The 18679-nt window shown below is 41.8% G+C and overlaps 1 protein-coding gene across 1 annotated transcript in view; it reads left to right on the top strand.

Annotated features, from left to right (window-relative positions):
- clpb (caseinolytic mitochondrial matrix peptidase chaperone subunit B) overlaps positions 1-18024 on the top strand; it is a 34671-nt gene extending 16647 nt beyond the window's left edge. The window contains exons 6-16 of the mRNA XM_038693592.1: positions 2416-2513; positions 5414-5528; positions 11429-11506; positions 13523-13578; positions 13809-13853; positions 14318-14479; positions 14594-14750; positions 15094-15167; positions 15321-15440; positions 16638-16742; positions 17710-18024. Coding sequence (XP_038549520.1) covers positions 2416-2513; positions 5414-5528; positions 11429-11506; positions 13523-13578; positions 13809-13853; positions 14318-14479; positions 14594-14750; positions 15094-15167; positions 15321-15440; positions 16638-16742; positions 17710-17907 — 1208 coding nt within the window. The 3' untranslated portion in view covers positions 17908-18024. The remainder of the gene's footprint in view (positions 1-2415; positions 2514-5413; positions 5529-11428; positions 11507-13522; positions 13579-13808; positions 13854-14317; positions 14480-14593; positions 14751-15093; positions 15168-15320; positions 15441-16637; positions 16743-17709) is intronic.
- The last annotated feature ends 655 nt before the right edge of the window (positions 18025-18679 follow it).

Here is an 18679-nt window from a genome sequence, read left to right as displayed (position 1 = left end):
TCATGTATGTGCACATTGCGTGTGTTTTCCTGTACTTATTTCCCCTGTGTTTGTGTGCGTCCATGTTACTCTACTAGCGATGAGTTTGCTCTTTTGGCCTTAGCCAGCCCTAGACTCACATCTCCATCCATCACAGTCTCCGGGCCCACCCTCGGGCCTCTCCTCGACCCACGGTCCCTCGCACTACCTGCGGAGGCTCTCTATCTCCTCCCCAGGCTCCACATCAGGCCCGTGGCCAGGGGCACTCCGTAATGGACGGCTCCGTAGGTGGTGGGAGGCCAGAAGAGACACACATGCTCACAGATGCACACAATACAACACACACACACACACACACACACACACACACACACACACACACACACACACACAAGACCAGCAGGGGCTCTCTCCCACCAGCTGCAGTGAAAGAGAGGGAGGAGGAAATAGGAAAGAGGAGGGGACTCCTAATAGGCATAACTAAAGCACTCCTAATGAAGGGATCCTGTGTGTGTGTGTGTGTGTGTGTGTGTGTGAATGTTCAGCTGGGGTGTGTGTCTGTTTGTGTCGTTAGTGTTGATCCTGTTATAAAGTGCTATGGCCCAGAGGGCTGGCCTGATATTAAAGCCCTAAATGATGCTATTTATTATGTCCAGTGTCTCTGTGTGAGTGTGTGGGTACTTTATTGCTTTTCTCCCTCATGTTTTTAGGCTGGTGGGGGGGTTAGTAGGTGTATTGTTGTCGGGATCGATAGGTCACAAAATTTTAGGGGTTTATCGATAATGTTGTTCAGAGCAATAGGAACAGGCAGCACCTGCATTGATTACATACACTGTTACAGAGTGTAGCTTACTCAGAAAAACTTCAGATGGGTCATCTGGTTCTTAATGGACCATTCAGTATCCTGTACACACAGTGCAGCGGTCACTAATGTAGTTGTGTGCATCATTTTCAGATTTGGTACAAATGTCTGCCCTCATCAATTGACTGAAAGGGTGCCGTTGAGACCTTAATATATCCCTTAACACACCCAATGTGTAGTATTTCCCCTTACAATTTGTCAGTGATTTATTTTAATCACTTTATATATTGTAACAGAGAGTATTCAATGTATTCCCTGATCATTAAAGTGACACATTTCATGTCACTCCAATGAGTTCGCACAGTTTTTTTTCCCCCTGTGCTTCCTCTCATGAGTGTCAGTAGTGTCTTACATTGCATTAAGACCTCAGACTGTACAAAAACTTGTTTCAGTATCCAGTGGTGCCAGTAAGGTCTGAGTAAGTCAGAGAAATGCGTGTATAATTGGAGTGTTGCATTGTGTTCATCAGTGGGATGAAACACGCTGTGTGATGACGTTTCTCTCGTATCGGCAACACAGTATCTTAAAGGCACATTTAACAATTTCGGCTGTTACAGGGTGTGGTTTGAAATTTTCTATACTTACGCTGACACAATACCTGAGCGGTGCTCAAACGTCTCCAATGTTAAATGTTGCCTAAATAAATTACTGTCCAAAATTAAATCAAAATGTTCAGAAATCAGAGACCTGTGAGATAAAAAAATTAGTAATAAAGAGTACAAATCTGATTACTCATTCAGAACCAACTTTCACCCTGACAAAGGCTTTAAGCAGAAATGCATTGGTGTCAGAAATGAAACATTAAAGGCTTTTATTTATTTATACACACACACACACTTTGGGTTTTTCCTTTCTTGTTACATTTATAGTGCTAGACTCCCAAGAGCACTTTTGTTCATTGAATGTAACTTTTTTTAATAACCCTTTTGTTCATTAAACAAAGACAAAACCAGTTGTTCCTCTTTCTTTTTTTTTTGACCAAGAAGGCACTGCTAACCACCTTCACTGACAAGCCAACAACTGTCCAGTCCTGGCACACTTCACAGTTACTACACCATTATGTCCCCTCATTTATACTCTGACCCCTTTTTAAATATCGTCTGTTTAACAAAATGTTTCCTCCTGCTGTGTGAAAGTGTGTTTGCCTGTGGGCCCCCAACCTGCAGCAACCTGCAGTGTGTATAGATTGCATTATAATCCAGGAAGTTGGTGTGTGGGTGTAGGGGTCAAAGCGTGTGTTATCGGCACGTGCTGCAGATATGAAACCCCCTACCATGTCATTGCACGGTCCTCCTGCTTCACTGCAGTTAGTCTCAGTGACCCCTGAACCCATGTGACCTCTCACCACTAACCTCACTCTCGATCGACGTTTGGACCCTCCTGCTGACGTGGTGTGTGCATATTCAACAAAACAAGATGAAGACATTTTTCAAACAAAAAAAATTCCAGTTAGTTTTGACCATTTTGTGAGTGGCTACAAATTATTAGATCATTTTCCTAATTCCTAATTATGAACTGTACGTGTGTGTGTGTGTGTGTGTGTGTGTGTGTGTGTGTTGCATGCTTGCATACAGGTGCCAACCCCCTGCAGACCAATGGTTTGGGACACACAGCACGGGCCTATGCTAAGGAGGGAGAAGTCAGCACAGCACTGCAGGAGTGGGAGGGCAAGGTCTGACACACTCATCACACTCATACAGACGCCTACGCTAATTTTGTTGTGCTTCCATACAAGCTGTTCAGAATGAGCAAGCAATTAAAACATCAGTTTCCACACACACTAATGTTTTGATACTGTAGTTGTTTCCTGTGGCCTGGTCTGAATAACTCAGCACTAATCATCCAGCAGACATCTGTGTCATTTACTTGCACACAGACACACACTCCTCAGGAGGTCTGTGTCAGTCTAGTGACTGAGTGACAGGTGCTATTGAGTGTTAGAATTGTGAAAGCTGGTGGAGGTTAACTGGGGTGAAAATGTGCTGATGAGTAAAATTGGATTATATATCAACTTTATAAAGATTTTGTAATATGGGAAATAACCTGGAATTGTATTGAATTAGCTTATACAAGGTCTTAAAGGTTCAGTGTTGAATATTTAGGAGGATATACTGACAGAAATGCAATATAATATACATAACTATGTTTTTGGTGGTGTATAAAGACCCTACATAATGAACTGTTATGTTTTTATTACCTTAGAATGAGCCATTTCTGTCTACACATACCACGGGTCCCCTTACACGGAAGTCACCATGTTGCGACACCATGTTTCTACAGTAGCCCAAATCGACAAACTGCTCTACAGAGCATTGTTCGTGACTATGTTGAATACAGCAGGCAGCTGAAAACTGGTTGCAGTGGCTGCAACATATTCCTACGGGGCAATTTTGCCGCTCTGAAATCTCGTGGGAGGCGAGCTGTTGCAGGAAACGCAGATGGAAATGAGGGACAGGAGTCAGTTGTGTAAGTAGAGGAACTGCTAGCAAGACTTTGTTATTCCACACTGACTCGCGTTTCTACCGTCATTTTCCTGCAACAATTCTCCCCTCACAAGATTTCAGAGTGAGAATTGTCTTTGAGCGAGACTTCTGTTTCTTGTAGGGATCTTTTCCATGTTGTCAGTCACCTCCACAGTCTGAGCCTATCAGTGACAAAAGGAAGCACTTTTTGTGGATGTAATTTTGGAATTGGAATACGTTGCAGCCACTGCATGCGGTTTGCAGCTGCTAGCTGAAGCCATTTACTGCATGGATTCCAAAACTTTCAAAACTTTCTGGTCATTTCAACACCAAAATATTTGAAAATAGGGCCCAGGTTTAAAAATACCAAAATTATCCTTTAATGCCTTTTACGTTAAATTGAAAGTAAATAAGTGCACATAGCTCCATTATGCATAGCCTGGTGATGAATCTGACACCCCAAAAATCTCAAAAAGACAGCACTCAAGTTGAATTATTTATTATTTATAATGCTTTCAGCAAACTGTAAGAGAATTCGAACTCTGTGCTTTTTCCTATCGTTAAACTGTGATTTAAGGTTGAGGTTTTAACTGCACAATGCTACAGAATCAGCTGACTGAAGGGACTCCTCCCTTCCCGGTTCTTGGGATTTCACAGATGTATAGTAGTAGAAGTGGGGTCTGTTCTTTTCTTAAATAAAACTCGAGTTATCCATCGTTATCTAGCAGCTTGACAGCAGGCCAGAGCTAAGCAAGATGGAGAGAGAGAATTAACAGCTTGCCTCCACTGCAGGGTGAAAACCTGGAGTCTGAGGAGACAAAGGGGAGAGGATGAGTGAGTCATGGGGCTGATGCGAGAAAAGTACGAGGTAGAGAAACTGATGCGGAAGTGTGAAAGTAAGACATGAAAATAAGAGGGAAGAAATGATTTGAGCAGAGAGAGAGAGAGAGAGGGGAGTAGAGACGTGGAAAGGGAGATCAAATCAGCAGAAAAGAAGAAGTGTGTGTTGTAGATGGAGGAAAAAGCAAATGGGGAGGTAGTGTGTCTTAAAGAGGAGGAAGATGGAGAGCATCTAGCTCCTGGAAATTATTTTAAGTGGCAGATGAAGTTGGAGGTATGGAGTGGTTAATATTTATGCATTTTAAAAGTTTCACTACAGTTTTAAAAGATTACACACCTAAGTTACAATAAAACAATACATATATAAATTTATTTTTTTATAACCATTATTTAGCAGCCAAGCCAAGTAACAAAAGTCAGGTGTAAACACACAACTTCAACCCTGTGAAACCCAAAGTTTGCTTAACTGAAATGTGGTTATTCAGTTACTTTATCCTACGTTTTGAGAGTGTGTGTAACTTATTCTGCTAGGCATCTTCTGTGCCAAGATCACATTTCTTGTTTAATATCTTTTATCAACAAAATCATTTCCTTGAGTTTAAGAGTCCAGTCAGGTCAGTTTTATTTATATAGCTACAGATCACAAAGATCAGTCAAAGGGTTGAGGGTGAATCTTCATCTTCATAACAACTTTGCTGAAAAGGAATATGAAGATTTTTTTTTTTTTTTAAAGTTGGTCTTCCATGAGGATCAAACTCATAATCTTAAGACTATACCTTACCCACTGAGTTAAGCAGTGACTCTAAAACCACCTTGACCTTTACCCCTGTGTTAAACTACTGTTTTGTTATCTCGAGATCACGAGACAATGATCTCGTTATCACGGGAAAACGGAGTAAAATAAAGATATGAATCGATGGCCGCTTAGAGCTTCCATAGATAAGGAACAAGTCCACAAAAAAACACAATAGGAGTAAAGGGGAGGAACAGCTTTATTGTTGCATCGGTGTTTGGCCGCTCACTCATTTCTTGTTTCAGTGTCATTGCAGCAGCAATGTAAAGTTGCCAAGGGTGGTCAAAAGAAAAAGGGATGATTTAGAGATGGAGGAGTAAAGAGGGGCAGACCTGCAAACTCTTCGACGTGTTTTTCCCTTGAGAGTCTATTTCTTACCTCTGTGAACTCCCTCAGATGTCTCTTTCTGATTCATTGACTGTCTCATCTGTTTTCTGCATGTGCGTCTTTTTTTATTTTTTTTTTACCTCTGTCTAGTTCCAGGAGGCGCAGGCTAGGCGGGAGGCGGAGGAGAGGAGGAGGTTCCCCCTGGAGAGGAGGCTGAAGGAGCACATTATCGGACAGGAGGGGGCCATCAATACTGTGGCCTCAGGTAAACACACACACATGAATATTATACATGCAGCTAAACGGATGCGTACACAATGACCAAACGCCACAAAAATATCAAGTGCACATGAACCACTTGCTCTCCTCCTCCACTTTGTTTCCACGCTGCTTTTCTTTTTCTGTTTTCTGTTCCCCTTCCATTTCCTCTCTCCTGCTTTCCTCCCTTCCCTCCCGCAGTAGGCGGGTTCAGACAGACTGGCGGAGGCTGTAATTGGTTAATTGTGATGAATGAGCTGTCTGTCAGGCATACACAGGTGCTGTGTACATGTGTGTTTGTGTGTGACAGCTGATGAGGCCAGGCTTGGAGCCGCCAGTTAACGTGATTACAGAGAGAGACATACTACAGACTCACCCTCTCCTCCTCCTTTCTCTACCTCTTTCTGCTTTTCTCTCCTCAGTTTCTCCCTCCATCCCTCCCCCTTTTACCCCCTCGATCTTCATCACACCCACTCCTTCTCCTTCGCCCTTCTGTCCGACCCTGCTTTCACTCTGTGCCCTCCACCTTCTGCGTCTTTCCATCATCGTTCCTCCGCTATATGCCGTCCATCTCCCCCTCCTTGAAACACACGGAGGTAGGGACGGACCGGCAAAAGGCTAAGTGATGGAGACAGGAAGGGAAAAACAGATGAGATGGGGCTAAAACAAATGGAGGCTATGGGAAACACAAAAAAAGAGAGGCAGGAGCGCTGATGGGGGAAGATAGCAGAGAAGTAGCTGAGAACCAGAAAGCTCTGAGCATTGACAGAAAGACAAAGAGAGCGAGTGTAATGCATGGAGGAGAGGAGGGAGGATGAGTTAGAGCACAATAACACAGCAGACAGTAAAGAGGCTGATATTACACCAGGCATCCACGGAGGCCATGTATTGATCCGTAGATGGGCAAGAGAGTGCGTGTGTATGTGTGTGTGATTTTTTTTTTTTGTTGTTGTTTTTTATGATCTTGGACAGATTTGTGAAAATAATCAACTCTCTTCTAAAGCTAGAAGCAGATATTATAATCTGTAATGTTCTTGTGAGAGCAAATACTGCAGAGTTTATAACCAACAGGAGAACAACTTGGATTTTTGCCTTGAGGCTTCATAAAAAAATTTAAAAAATAAAACTAATACATAACTACACTTCTGTAAATACAAACTATAGATAAAAAAAACAAACAGTGATGCTGTTTGATTGTAGCAGTAGTCATAAGTGTCAAGTATGGAGGTTCTGCTGGGAATCAGTGAAGGAACAGAGAATTGTGGGGCTTGTAGTCTTTGGCAAGGTGATGAATGATTGTTGTTATCATGGCAAATTGTCCTGAAAGCCATAGAAGACATCGCCACAGTGATAAAGGAACAGCTTATTGATCTGTGAGAAGTATTAAAGTGAATATATCAGACACACACACACACTGAAAGCCAGCAAGAGGACATGTGGGATGCCTAAAAGAGGCAGAGTGGCAGACAGGATCCATCTATATAAATATTTTCAAAAACATGTCACCTACTGTACATTTATACTTTACCTTTATCAAAGGTGAGTTGAGCAGGAAGCAGCCAAAGAGTCGGCGAGTGGCGGACGTAGAGGTTTAGAGATGAGGAGATGGAGCAGGAAAGAGAGGAAGGGATATACTCTAGATAAGGAGACAACAAATGAGAACGGGATGTGAACGAGATAAAGAGAGAAGAGGGAGCTGCACATGACCAGATGATGTAATCACAGAAGCAACACATACAACAACATGTTTTACTACTACAGTAGAGTATCATGAGTACAATACAATCTATGTGACTGCAGCTCCTGATTGTTGTCATTATCCATTCATTTGTTTATATTTTTTATTGATCATTTAGTCAGTAAAATGTCATATAGTGAAAAATGTTCATGACAGGGGCATCCTGGTGGTTGAGTGGTTAAAACTTCGACGTTCCTGGTTCGATTCTAGACAGGAAATTCTATCATCACTTCACCAAAATTTCCCAGAGCCCAAGGTTATCCCTTGACATTGCTAGTTTTGTGTGACCGACTGTCCTAAAACCCAAAGAAAGTTACTTTACAGAGACATAAATTGGAGAAAAGGGCAGATCATCACATTTGAGAAGCAGAAAATGGCATTTCTTTTCTTGATAAATTACTTAAACGATTAATCGTTTATCCAAGTTGTTGACAGTCAATTTTATATCTGCCTTTTACTAATCAATTAAACGTTTTAAAAATTAGTGATCTAGATGTACTGCAGAAAGGATAGATGAAGCAATTAGAAAAAGTTTATTTATTTTGCATTTGGTGTGTCATGTCTCCAAAATGGCTGTTTCCACCGGAACTACTCATGACGAACAGCTGGCCTGTAGCAAGATACACACACACACACACACACACACACACACACACACACACACACACAGGAAGGAGGTTAGATTGATCCAGGTTTAGCTCTCAGGGCTAAGAGTTATTGAAGAGAATCATCCCTCTATAATCATGTTAGAGCCAACCAGACCTGCCCAATACACACTGCTCCGAGAGAGTGTGTGTGTGTGTGTGTGTGTGTGTGTGTGTGTGTGTGTGTGCGCATGTGAGAGAGGGAGAGCGAGCGCTTTCATTTGTTTTGTCTCTCCTTCCTTTCCTTGTTGAGAAATGTCAATGTGCCCTTCTGTCAAAGTCAGTCTCAATCAGCTAAAAACACAGAGAAGGTCATCCACACGGCCGTTGAGAAAGCAGACGGAGCTTTGGAGCCCCTCTTGTCACTTTTCATCTCTGTGTCCATCTCTGACACACTCGATTGTTTCTCTACCTCGTTCTCTGTCTCCTTATCTCCATCACTCCTCTCTCATTCCCCTCTTTATCTCCTTCCACATCCGTACCTCCTCATCTGCACTCCTCCTGCTGCTGCTGCTTACCTCTCTACCATGTCGCCTCGCCATCTCTCTCCCTCCCTCATTCTGCCTGTCCTACTCCTCTCCTGCCGAGCACCTCCTCTTTACGATTATCAGCTATTAGTAACTAGTTTAACACTCCTGTGTGTTGTAAAGTATTTTAGCTTCGCTGAATCGCACACAGAGCCACTGGCCTCTTACTGCAGCAGATCACAATGAATGTGTGTAAAAGGTGCTTTGACAGGTCACACACTGTGGCTGTTGTTCGACACTCTGGGTTCTCTTTAGCAACTTGGCCACACCGTTTCTCCTGCCACTTATCCTGTCCTGGCTGCACACAACAACTTGCCAAGAAACTGACACCTCTTACTCATTATCTCAAACTGTGTCGCTAACTATAAAACATTTATGCCGGGGATTATGCTGTCTTTAGGGGGCAATTGGCGAGAAATTGTAAAGGCAGTGGAAAAAATACAAGGCAGGTGTGTGAAAATTGGCCTGAAAGCAAAAGACAAATGTGGCATAACATAACATTTACCAGCCTGCTAAACCTTCACCAGCATTATTTGGTCAAGGCTTTTACAAAGTTGTGTTCGCGCCTGTCAGATTCAAACGGACTGGGTTTTCAGATGTGAAAGAGGTGCAGGATGGACTGTGTGGTTGAACTGCTTACATTTACAATCTAGAGGTGACAGACCTAGTGTGGGAGAGAGGAGGGCCGGGTTCACGTCATATGGTTGCATGTTTTGTGGCTCCAAAGTTGGCCTGAGGTGGCAGTATTAACATGGATAACACTGAAAATTGTTATTTAAAATGGCTTATATCAATTAAAATAACCATACCGTATTAATAATTTTACTAATTGCCCCTAATATGGTGTTTTCTGGATAATGAACATTGGTTTTATGGTTGGGGCTGATGGTTGATGTCGAAACAGCATCATGTGTTGAATATTTTGTGTTTAAAATATTTCAAATCTCTAAAGCAAAAATAAACAGCATTTATGTTCAGTGGAGCTGATATGTGTTTCTGTGTAAAGACGTTAAGAAACTTTATTACCTAAAAATTACCCCCAAGAAAAGCTACATTTATTGGATATACAGGATCCTGTAAACTTCCCTCCTCGCTCCTAATGATAACGTGTAAAAGAAGTAAAAAAATGGTCGTGATTACTGGTATACCAGCTCTGCAGCATGTCTGCCTGCATCAGCAGGTGCATAGCTCATAAAGGGAACTGTGGTCATTTTGGCTTCATCAGGACTGAAACGCTAACATACCTGAATGACCCAATTAGGATACATCCATCCATTTTGATACCTGCTCACTGATTTAGGGGCTGGAGACTGCTAGCTCCTAAAGGTGGGGGACACTGTGAACAGGTTGCCAGGCTACCTGAGACGGTCACATTCTTACCTGATGTCGATTATGACCTTGATGAATAAAAGAATAACCCAAAGAGCCTCATTTGAGTACCATAAAACTTCAGTTAAAAGTCCCAATTAGACACCGGTCCCTTTTACTTAACTGGTGTGGCTACATGTTTTGACAAATAAATGCCGGTTCTGGTCTTTATAGTTTTTTGGATGATAAATGTTTAATCATTTCACATCACTAGACCAGTCCATCATCCTTTTTTAAGGTATTTTGATACAGGGCGCGCTCTCTCTCTCTCTCTCTCTCTCTCTCTACCTCTCTACCTCTCTCTCTCTCTACCTCTCTCTCTCTCTACCTCTCTACCTCTCTCTCTACCTGAGGTTGGCCTAAATGTGCTGTCTCTCTGAGCTAGATGAAATAAATGATTTGTAATTGATACATTGTTTGATAGCCTAATTTTTATTAAGTAAGTAATATTCATACTGGTTTAAAATGGACAATTTAAAAACGCCTGTCCTAAATATAGGGCAAGTTCAGTGATAAAAGCGAAAAAACCCCCAAGGCTATTAATTTAAGTTTTACAGTATATGAGTTTAATACAACACAGGTCTGTTAACAGAGAAGGCACAGCATGTAGGCAGCCATACCAAAACTTAAAGATACAGGACAAAGCACCTAGTTGTTAAAACAAAGAGGTTTAGACAAGTAGGTGCATCAAGCGTTTCTCAAAGGTGGACACTCTCAAGGTTATCTTATCTGTAGCTCCGGCTATGTCCTAACCCGAAACAACCTAATCCAGAGGGCTCTGCGGCACCTCTTGTAAAACCCATATATCAAACCACTTACAAATAGTTCTTCTTCACACCTTCTTCTCCCACAATACCTGTGAGCAATTTCCATTTAATCTAAAATAAATGTCACTGGACTCTGGGAGGAAACTTGACAACGCCACTCTGCTAGAGGATTCAAACCCAGGACGTGTTTTTGCTCAAGGCAACGGTGCTAACCAATAAGCCACTGCGCCACCGACTTGCTTTGATCCTGCTCATCTGTGGCCCTGGTTTTGGCCCCCGGCCTCTCAACAGCTTCAGATTTGGATGAGTTTGTGCTAGCGTCTGCTTCTTCGTCGAGTGGTTGAAACCACGGCCAAAATACACTCTTTACTCCCCTCCGACCCACCTCATCATCTTGTCTTTTTGTATGTGTGTGAGTGTGGTTGCTGGGGTGATGGCAGGGTTGGGTAGGCACTCCTCTTTAAGCATGCGTGTGTGTGTGTGTGAGGCTACAATCCATGCTAAACTGATTTCGCCATGGCCGCGCCAGGGAGGCTAACACAATTACTGCTGGCTAATGGCCCCACCGACTGAGGGGGGGGAAGAGAGGCATCGTGTGTAGCTTTCTGGAGGTCTCTCATCTTTCTCTCTTGCTCTGTTTTCTCTCTTCCTTCCTCTTGTTTTTTCTCTCCACCAAATGTTTCTGACCCTTTTCTCATCCCTGCTCTCTCACTCTTTTATCATAGTTTCTGGCATACCCGCCGCCCTCATGTCAACTTCGTTCAGTTGGGTGAAACTTGCAAAAGGAAAGTCAACTAATGCAAATGAGTGAAATAATAGTATCCTTTTCTTTCTCCCTCTCTCTCTCTCTCTGCACGCTGTAGCCATCAGGAGGAAGGAGAATGGTTGGTACGATGAAGAGCATCCTCTCGTATTCCTATTCCTCGGCTCGTCAGGAATTGGTAAATCATCATATTTCACACCCAACACTTCCTCTGTAGTTTGAAGTGATGGCAAAAAAACCCTCTTCAGTTTCCTAGAAGTAGCTGCCAAAATAAACACAACAGTTGAGTAAGTTCAGTTTCTGAAGCTTGTTGAATGCATCTGACTTCAAAAGAAACAAAATACACAAGGAACTCCACCAACTGTAGTAACTCCACAGCGTCTTCAGTGAATGAAAAAGCAGAGTCATTTAAACCAGCATTTTTGAGTGTTTCTCACATCTGCTTATTGAATTGATTAATTGCAAGACAAAGAATCTTTTATTTTAATTCAAAGATTTAAAAACATGCAAACTGAGACGAGACGTTTTTCAGAGACAGTGCCTCCTTGACAAAGCTAGTGTACATTTGATTCCTACAGCCGGCACAGTAACAGGTTGGCAGGCCAGTGTTAATGTTTGCAACAGTAAGCTAACCTATTAGCTAATGTTAGCCCTGTTCCCACCCCGAGTCAGCTGTTTTTCTTAAGTTTCTAGTGTTATTAAAATGAACAGGCATATTATGTGAGTAGATAGTTGGAATAGGGAAAGGTCATTAATGTGATTTATGTATTCTATGTTTACATGCAGTCTTTCATATCACGAGCAGTTATTAACAACCGTGACTGCAAACATTTAAGACGCTACAACCTGTCTGAGCCAGGAACAGCTTGGCAGTGTCACCCAATGTAGTCCCACCCACAATGGCTCCGATTGGCTCGCTTGTCAGTCAGCTTTCCTCAGGGCATAATAAATATAATGAATCAATTTCCAACCAGGGAAACTACAGACATGATACTGCTACACAGTAATACACAACACACAAAATCTACGTACATGATCAGGATGCTCATACAGTGGGTTTGCAGCATCTGCAAGACTGATCAAGGTTTTAATTGTTGCATTCCATTTTTAATCTTTGATAATATTGCAGCCCACTGAGCTCTAGGTTAAGACAAACAGCTGGTTGCACTTTAAAACAGTGGAAACTCTTTCTGACGCACGGCAATGACAGTGAATGAAACGCCAAGCAGCACTAACAAAACAACAGCAGCCATCGGTTTCAATAAATTATATCGACTGGGGATGGTGGGGATGATTTGAGACTGTCGAGATTCTGTCTGGATCACACTGACATTCCCCTCTATGTGTACATATCATACACTTTAGGTACACCCTACAAAATGTCTACTGTACCACATAACTGTTCGAGTGGAGGGACCATTGTTGCAAGCCATACCCCTCTCTCTCTCTCCACATTTCCTGTCTCTCACACTAACTGTCAGAATAAAGGCACAAATGCCGAGCATTATCTAAAAAAGGATTCAAATATCAAAAGTGAATTAGTTTTAGCAGTAGCAAGATGAAGGTGTGTGTGTGTGTGTGTGTGTGTGTGTGTGTGTGTGTGTGTCGCATGTTAGTGAAGCAAGGAGGGAGACAGGAGAGATATTAAGGGCCAGATAGATGGCTAAAAAAGAGGGAGATTGTGAAATGACAGGCCGGAGAGATAGATGAAGGAGAGACGGTGTTCATATTCTCTGTTGCCTTCAGCGACAAGCAGTGGCCATGAGACATCAATATTAAACACAGCAACAAGACACGGGCGCATACACACACACACACACACACACATCATATGCATACCAAACACAAGACATCAATATCATATATGAGCATTTATATGCAGAATATTTTAGCGACAAACATAATGTGTGCTTCTGGAGAGCAGGAGATGATTGAAAGCTTTGTAGAGGGAGGCAGTGGGATTTAGACCGGCACTTAGAGAAGGAGCAAGATAGTCTTTCTGTCTGAAATGAGTGTGTTTGTTTTTCCCGAGTTCCTGAAATCTCTGCATACTGATGTATTCCAATAAAGCAGGGATTGTTTGGTTGCTTATATATATATATATATATATAAAGAAATAATTGAATGGAGGCAGTTCCTGTTTGAAACTGAATAATCAAATGATGTCTCTGTTTTGTCTGACCGGATGTCGCAGGGAAGACAGAGCTGGCCAAACAGGTGGCTCGCTACATGCACAAGGACATCAAAAAGGTAGCGACACACACACACACGGGTGTTTTAACATTCAGTAAATTGGTGAAAAAAGTTCCTCTCATAGATATAAAACACAGGCATTTAATTTAGTGAAGAAATTAATTACAGAGAATTCAATTTGTGTTTGTTTCCATGGTGATACGCAGCACATGTCCAACACGAAAATACACACTGAGTCAGCGGCATGTTGTGTCTCTTGGGGAGGTTAATCCATCGTGTGATTGCAGGGTTTCATCCGTATGGACATGTCCGAGTTCCAGGAAAAACACGAGGTAAGCTGCTGTTCACCTGTCACCCAAATACATCAGTGTGAAATCAGGATGTTGGACCGCCTGAATCACACATACTGTGTTGAATATGTTGCTGTAACAGAAGTTCATTAATTTCAGAGTATCTGCTTGCAGCGTCATCAATCTGCTGGCAATGACGCATTAGATTCATTCTGTTTATCCATGCTCATAATGGAGGAATGAACCAAAATAAAATTAATGTTGTTTTTGCCCTATTTTGCTTTTTCTTGGTGAAGCTTTGGTGATGAATATATTTAATCAGTGAATCAGAGTTGCGTTATGTTACGTATGACGTTCACGAACTAGTCATTTCAACTCGGCATTTTTATTCAGTGTTAACTTTTGTGGATTTCTGCATAGAAAACATTAAAGGTTATGTGTGATCTTGGTAAAATACTTTTTGTGCTACGTTGTTTATTTTGCACCCTCTCTTCCTCTTCTCTCAGGTGGCAAAGTTCATTGGCTCCCCACCGGGATACGTGGGACATGAGGAAGGGGGTCAGCTGACCAAGCTGCTGAAGGCGTGTCCCAATGCCGTTGTCCTGTTTGATGAAGTAGACAAGGCCCACCCTGACGTTCTTACTATCATGCTGCAGCTCTTTGATGAGGTGTGTATACAAACACACAGACACATGCGTACATTATTATACCTTTATGAAGTTTCTGTTTGATAAAACATTTGCAGGAATTGATCCCTCTGTCCTTCCCGCTGTTGCTCTCAGGGTCGCCTCACAGACGGTAAGGGGAAGACCATCGAATGTAAAGACGCTATCTTCATCATGACATCTAACGTCGCAAGCGATGACATCGCCCAGCATGCACTGCAGCTTCGCCAGGAAGCTGAGGAGGTCAGCCGCAGGAAGCTGGCCGACAACCTTGGTGAGAGAAACACACACGTACTTAAAAATGCGAAGACGATAATGCATGAATTTGCACATTGAACCCATTAAAACCCAATCTGACACATTACTTTCCACTTTCATCAGTTGATGTAGATTAAAATGTTGATGATAAGACGTGAGGGATGGTCAAATCATTTTGTTTGTCCAGTGGTGTTATTTATTAAAATTACAGTCACGACTTGTCACAGTATTTCATACAGTATCTTGGCAAACACATACTCTAGTAATTTGACTCTGTAAAAGACTTACGGAGCCATCGGGTAACCAAAGGACGGGCGAATAAAATGTGAAATTAATGCTGATGTTGTGCTTTTCCCCAGCGGATGTACAGAAAAGTGATGACATCAAAATCTCCCGACAGTTTAAAGAATCTGTGATTCGACCAATCCTGAAGGTAACGCACACAAAGACACACACACACACACACACACACACACACACACACAGGTAAGCCCCACCCTGTTTTGGTGTAATTACCGACAATGCAGCAGTTTACTGTAATTTGCCTGAGACAGTTATCATTGCTAATTCTTTGGTTCCACTTCAGGCTCATTTCCGGAGGGACGAGTTTCTCGGTCGGATCAATGAAATTGTATACTTCCTGCCATTCTGTCACTCAGAGCTGCTACAGCTGGTCAGCAAAGAGCTCAGCTTCTGGGCCAAGAAGGTACATAACACTACGTGCACGGGCAAATCACATCACAATGTACATGTTATATATTTTTTAAAATTGTTATCAAAAATGTTAACTATTATTGCTGATATTAACAAATAGTTTCTGATAACTGTAGTAGAAAAGTATCGTGGGACTGTTCACACCACCAGCCTGTGAACTATTTTATCAATGAAACAATCCCCTGACCCTGCTTTATAGTATGTATTATTTGAGAGTTCACATTATTGTTTTATACTTTACTGTTTGAGAGAAGAGATCATCACAACAGCAGGCTCAACGAAGGCTGTCTGTGTGTATCTGAGGCCCATCTTCACATCACCCTACATTTATAATATGGGTGTCCTCCAGGAGGACTGGAAGGCCCTACCCACCTCATCCCGCAGCCGCTGAGCTGTGCAGAAACACACGCAGATCAATATTATGTGCCACTACTACTCACTATAATGTGATTACAGTGTTTAACATGTGGAGCCTTCATCAATATTTAATTATTAATATTACGGCTGGTGTCCTGACAGCCAACATGGGCCCTGCAGGCAACTGATAGGGACCTGACTCATGACTCTCACTGTGTGCTTTTGTCTTTTGAATGTTGCTGTGTGTTATGTTTGTTAGTGTTCCCGTTGTCTTTAATTTTATAAGTGTGTTCATGTCTGCTGATAACTTGTCTCTGTCTGTATTTGGCAGCCGTGCTTACAGCATGAAATCTCATTATTACAGAATCCTCACGAGCCATTACTTTGTCACTCATTTATATTAAATAAGTTAAATGTTCAGTGCTATCATTATTTCCTTAATATGGTATTTGTAATGTTGTAATATTAGTGTTTATATCTCTTGAGTAAAACCTGGCATTGTATTTATTGAATGGAGTGTTAACATCAGTAGCTAAATGAGCAGGTCTGATCGCTGCTATTGACTGGTGTTTGATTAAAACGCATTAAGGGCCTGTTGATTAGCACTGGCAGACATGCTGTGTGACAGTATCTCCTCCCTGCCTCTGCATTTGTCTCTTTCTCACAATATCGTTACTCATTACTCCTGTCTATCTGCCACCATCGCCTCTTTCTGATTTTACTGTTGGTGATATTCTGAAGGTACCGCCCCCATTCTCCCTTTTTAACATCGACACACCCAATTAACCTCTTCTCTTCTTTCTCTCTATTTCCCCCCGTTCCCTGTCATTAGGCTAAACAGCGCCACGACATCACTCTTCAGTGGGATCGCCCAGTTCTGGACCTGTTGGCAGGCGGGTATAACATGCATTACGGAGCACGCTCCATCAAACATGAGGTATGCCGTTACTATAACACACAGACAGGTTGTCTAAAAAATATTATTATCTATTCTCAAGGCTTTAAATGGTATTGAATGCATTGGTTTTTTTTTAACTGTCTCTTTTCGATTATTTTGACCGATTTTTGCATCATAATTTTCATTTTTACTAAAAAAAAAATATTGGAATCATCATGTGACTTTGTTGGGTTCTGTACAAAACATGTTTTCTTACATTTGGATTTGGAACACTTAATTGTCATTAACATTTTTAAATGCATAGTATTAATTTAATGTTTGTGTTCACTCCCAAATAAGTGGTTAAGAAAATATTCTTAAACTGTGGTTTGGTGTAAAACCTGACTGACTGCGTGTATGACTGCCTTTGCACCACATCCCTAGATGTCAGTGGCAATGGTTATTGATTAAAATGTCAAACAACTGAATCTTGAGTGTTGACCAAAATTTAAGACATCGCCATGGAATTATTCTAGATTTTTCCCACCTGAAAATCTGACCCCATGTGAATCATGCAGATCTGTAAAAAAAAATAGGTCAGTATAAACACAGCTTGGGAATTTCACCATAAACATCTCCTTTCATTATTCCTCTCTTTTTGCTATGTGCTCTGTATATTTTCATGCTTTTTTTGTCCTTTGCCAATCACATGCCTGCATGCATTGAGTTGTAAATTTTGCTTTCAGTGTGTAGATACTTAATCTGTTGTACATATTTGATCAGAGAAGAGCGTCCTCTCAACAGAGAACAATGACTGGTTTTCAGTAGTTTAAAAAATGTCCAATATCGGCCTGTTTGTTGTTTCAGGGACTCGGCAGCAAAGCTTACTATAGATGCAGCAGCAGATGTAGAAGGCAATGATAGACAATTTACGACAGTGTCCAACAACTTTAGACATCACAGAAGGCAAAACAATATATTCTGGTTAACGGATAGTTTCCTAAACTCTGCCTCACCGATCTCTCAGGTTGAGCGGCGGGTTGTTAACCAGTTAGCTGCAGCATACGAGCAGGAACTGCTGCCCAAAGGCTGCACCCTACGTCTGTCTGTCCAATCAGAGGACCAGGAGGATCGGAGCACGCCCAGTCTGCGCCTTGAGGTGGTGGGAGAGGACAGCTCATCGAGAATGCTGGACATCCGTCCACCACTCAGCCCCGAACACTAAGAAACACACAGGATATATCCAGATATTTATGCACACATGTACACTTGCCAACATCACCATCATCATACAGTGTCAGGAGAATGGATGTAACCAATAAAATTACCTCTAATAAACACATCACTGCCTCCCTGTTTCAGTACACAGTAATGCAGTAATTGCTTGCCAGCATTTCGGCAATGTGCAGTACAGTATCTGCCAACAGTGTCCTGCAAATATTAAATTAATTCAACCTACTACACCATTAAAGTTTATTGTTACAACAGACTTTCATTTCAGTTGGAACCGATATCAGGAAGTCAAGAAGTAAATGTGTTGCAGGTGTGGTTGTAAAAGTAGCAGCATAGGGGCTTCAGCGCTGCTGTGCAGCTTCATCAACATCAAACATCTTCATCATCAGTGAATCAAAGCCGTTGTTTTAGATGAAAAATGTTTGTAGTAGCCTACTGTTAATCAATTTAGCTGTGACATAGTGATACGTTAATGTCCACTTTATGATGTAGAACACTGAAAACAGCCACAATATTTATTGAAGAGATATATATATACACACACATATACATACATACATATACACATATACACACACACACACACACACACACACACACACACACACACACAAAAGTTAATGGAAATGAATGAATGGTATATCTGACACCAAGAGGATGAATTGCAGTTTCAGGCTAATGAATCTGTCATAATTTGGCAGAGACTGGGGATGTCAAATGGAAACAAAATCTTAATGGATATTGATAGAACATTAACTAGTTGC

Source organism: Micropterus salmoides, unplaced genomic scaffold (assembly GCF_014851395.1).
Source record: "Micropterus salmoides isolate LMB-PRFRI ecotype aquatic unplaced genomic scaffold, ASM1485139v1 Ms_hic_scaffold_3, whole genome shotgun sequence".
Taxonomy (NCBI): Eukaryota; Metazoa; Chordata; class Actinopteri; order Centrarchiformes; family Centrarchidae; genus Micropterus; species Micropterus salmoides.
This window is presented reverse-complemented; position numbering and strand designations above follow the sequence as displayed.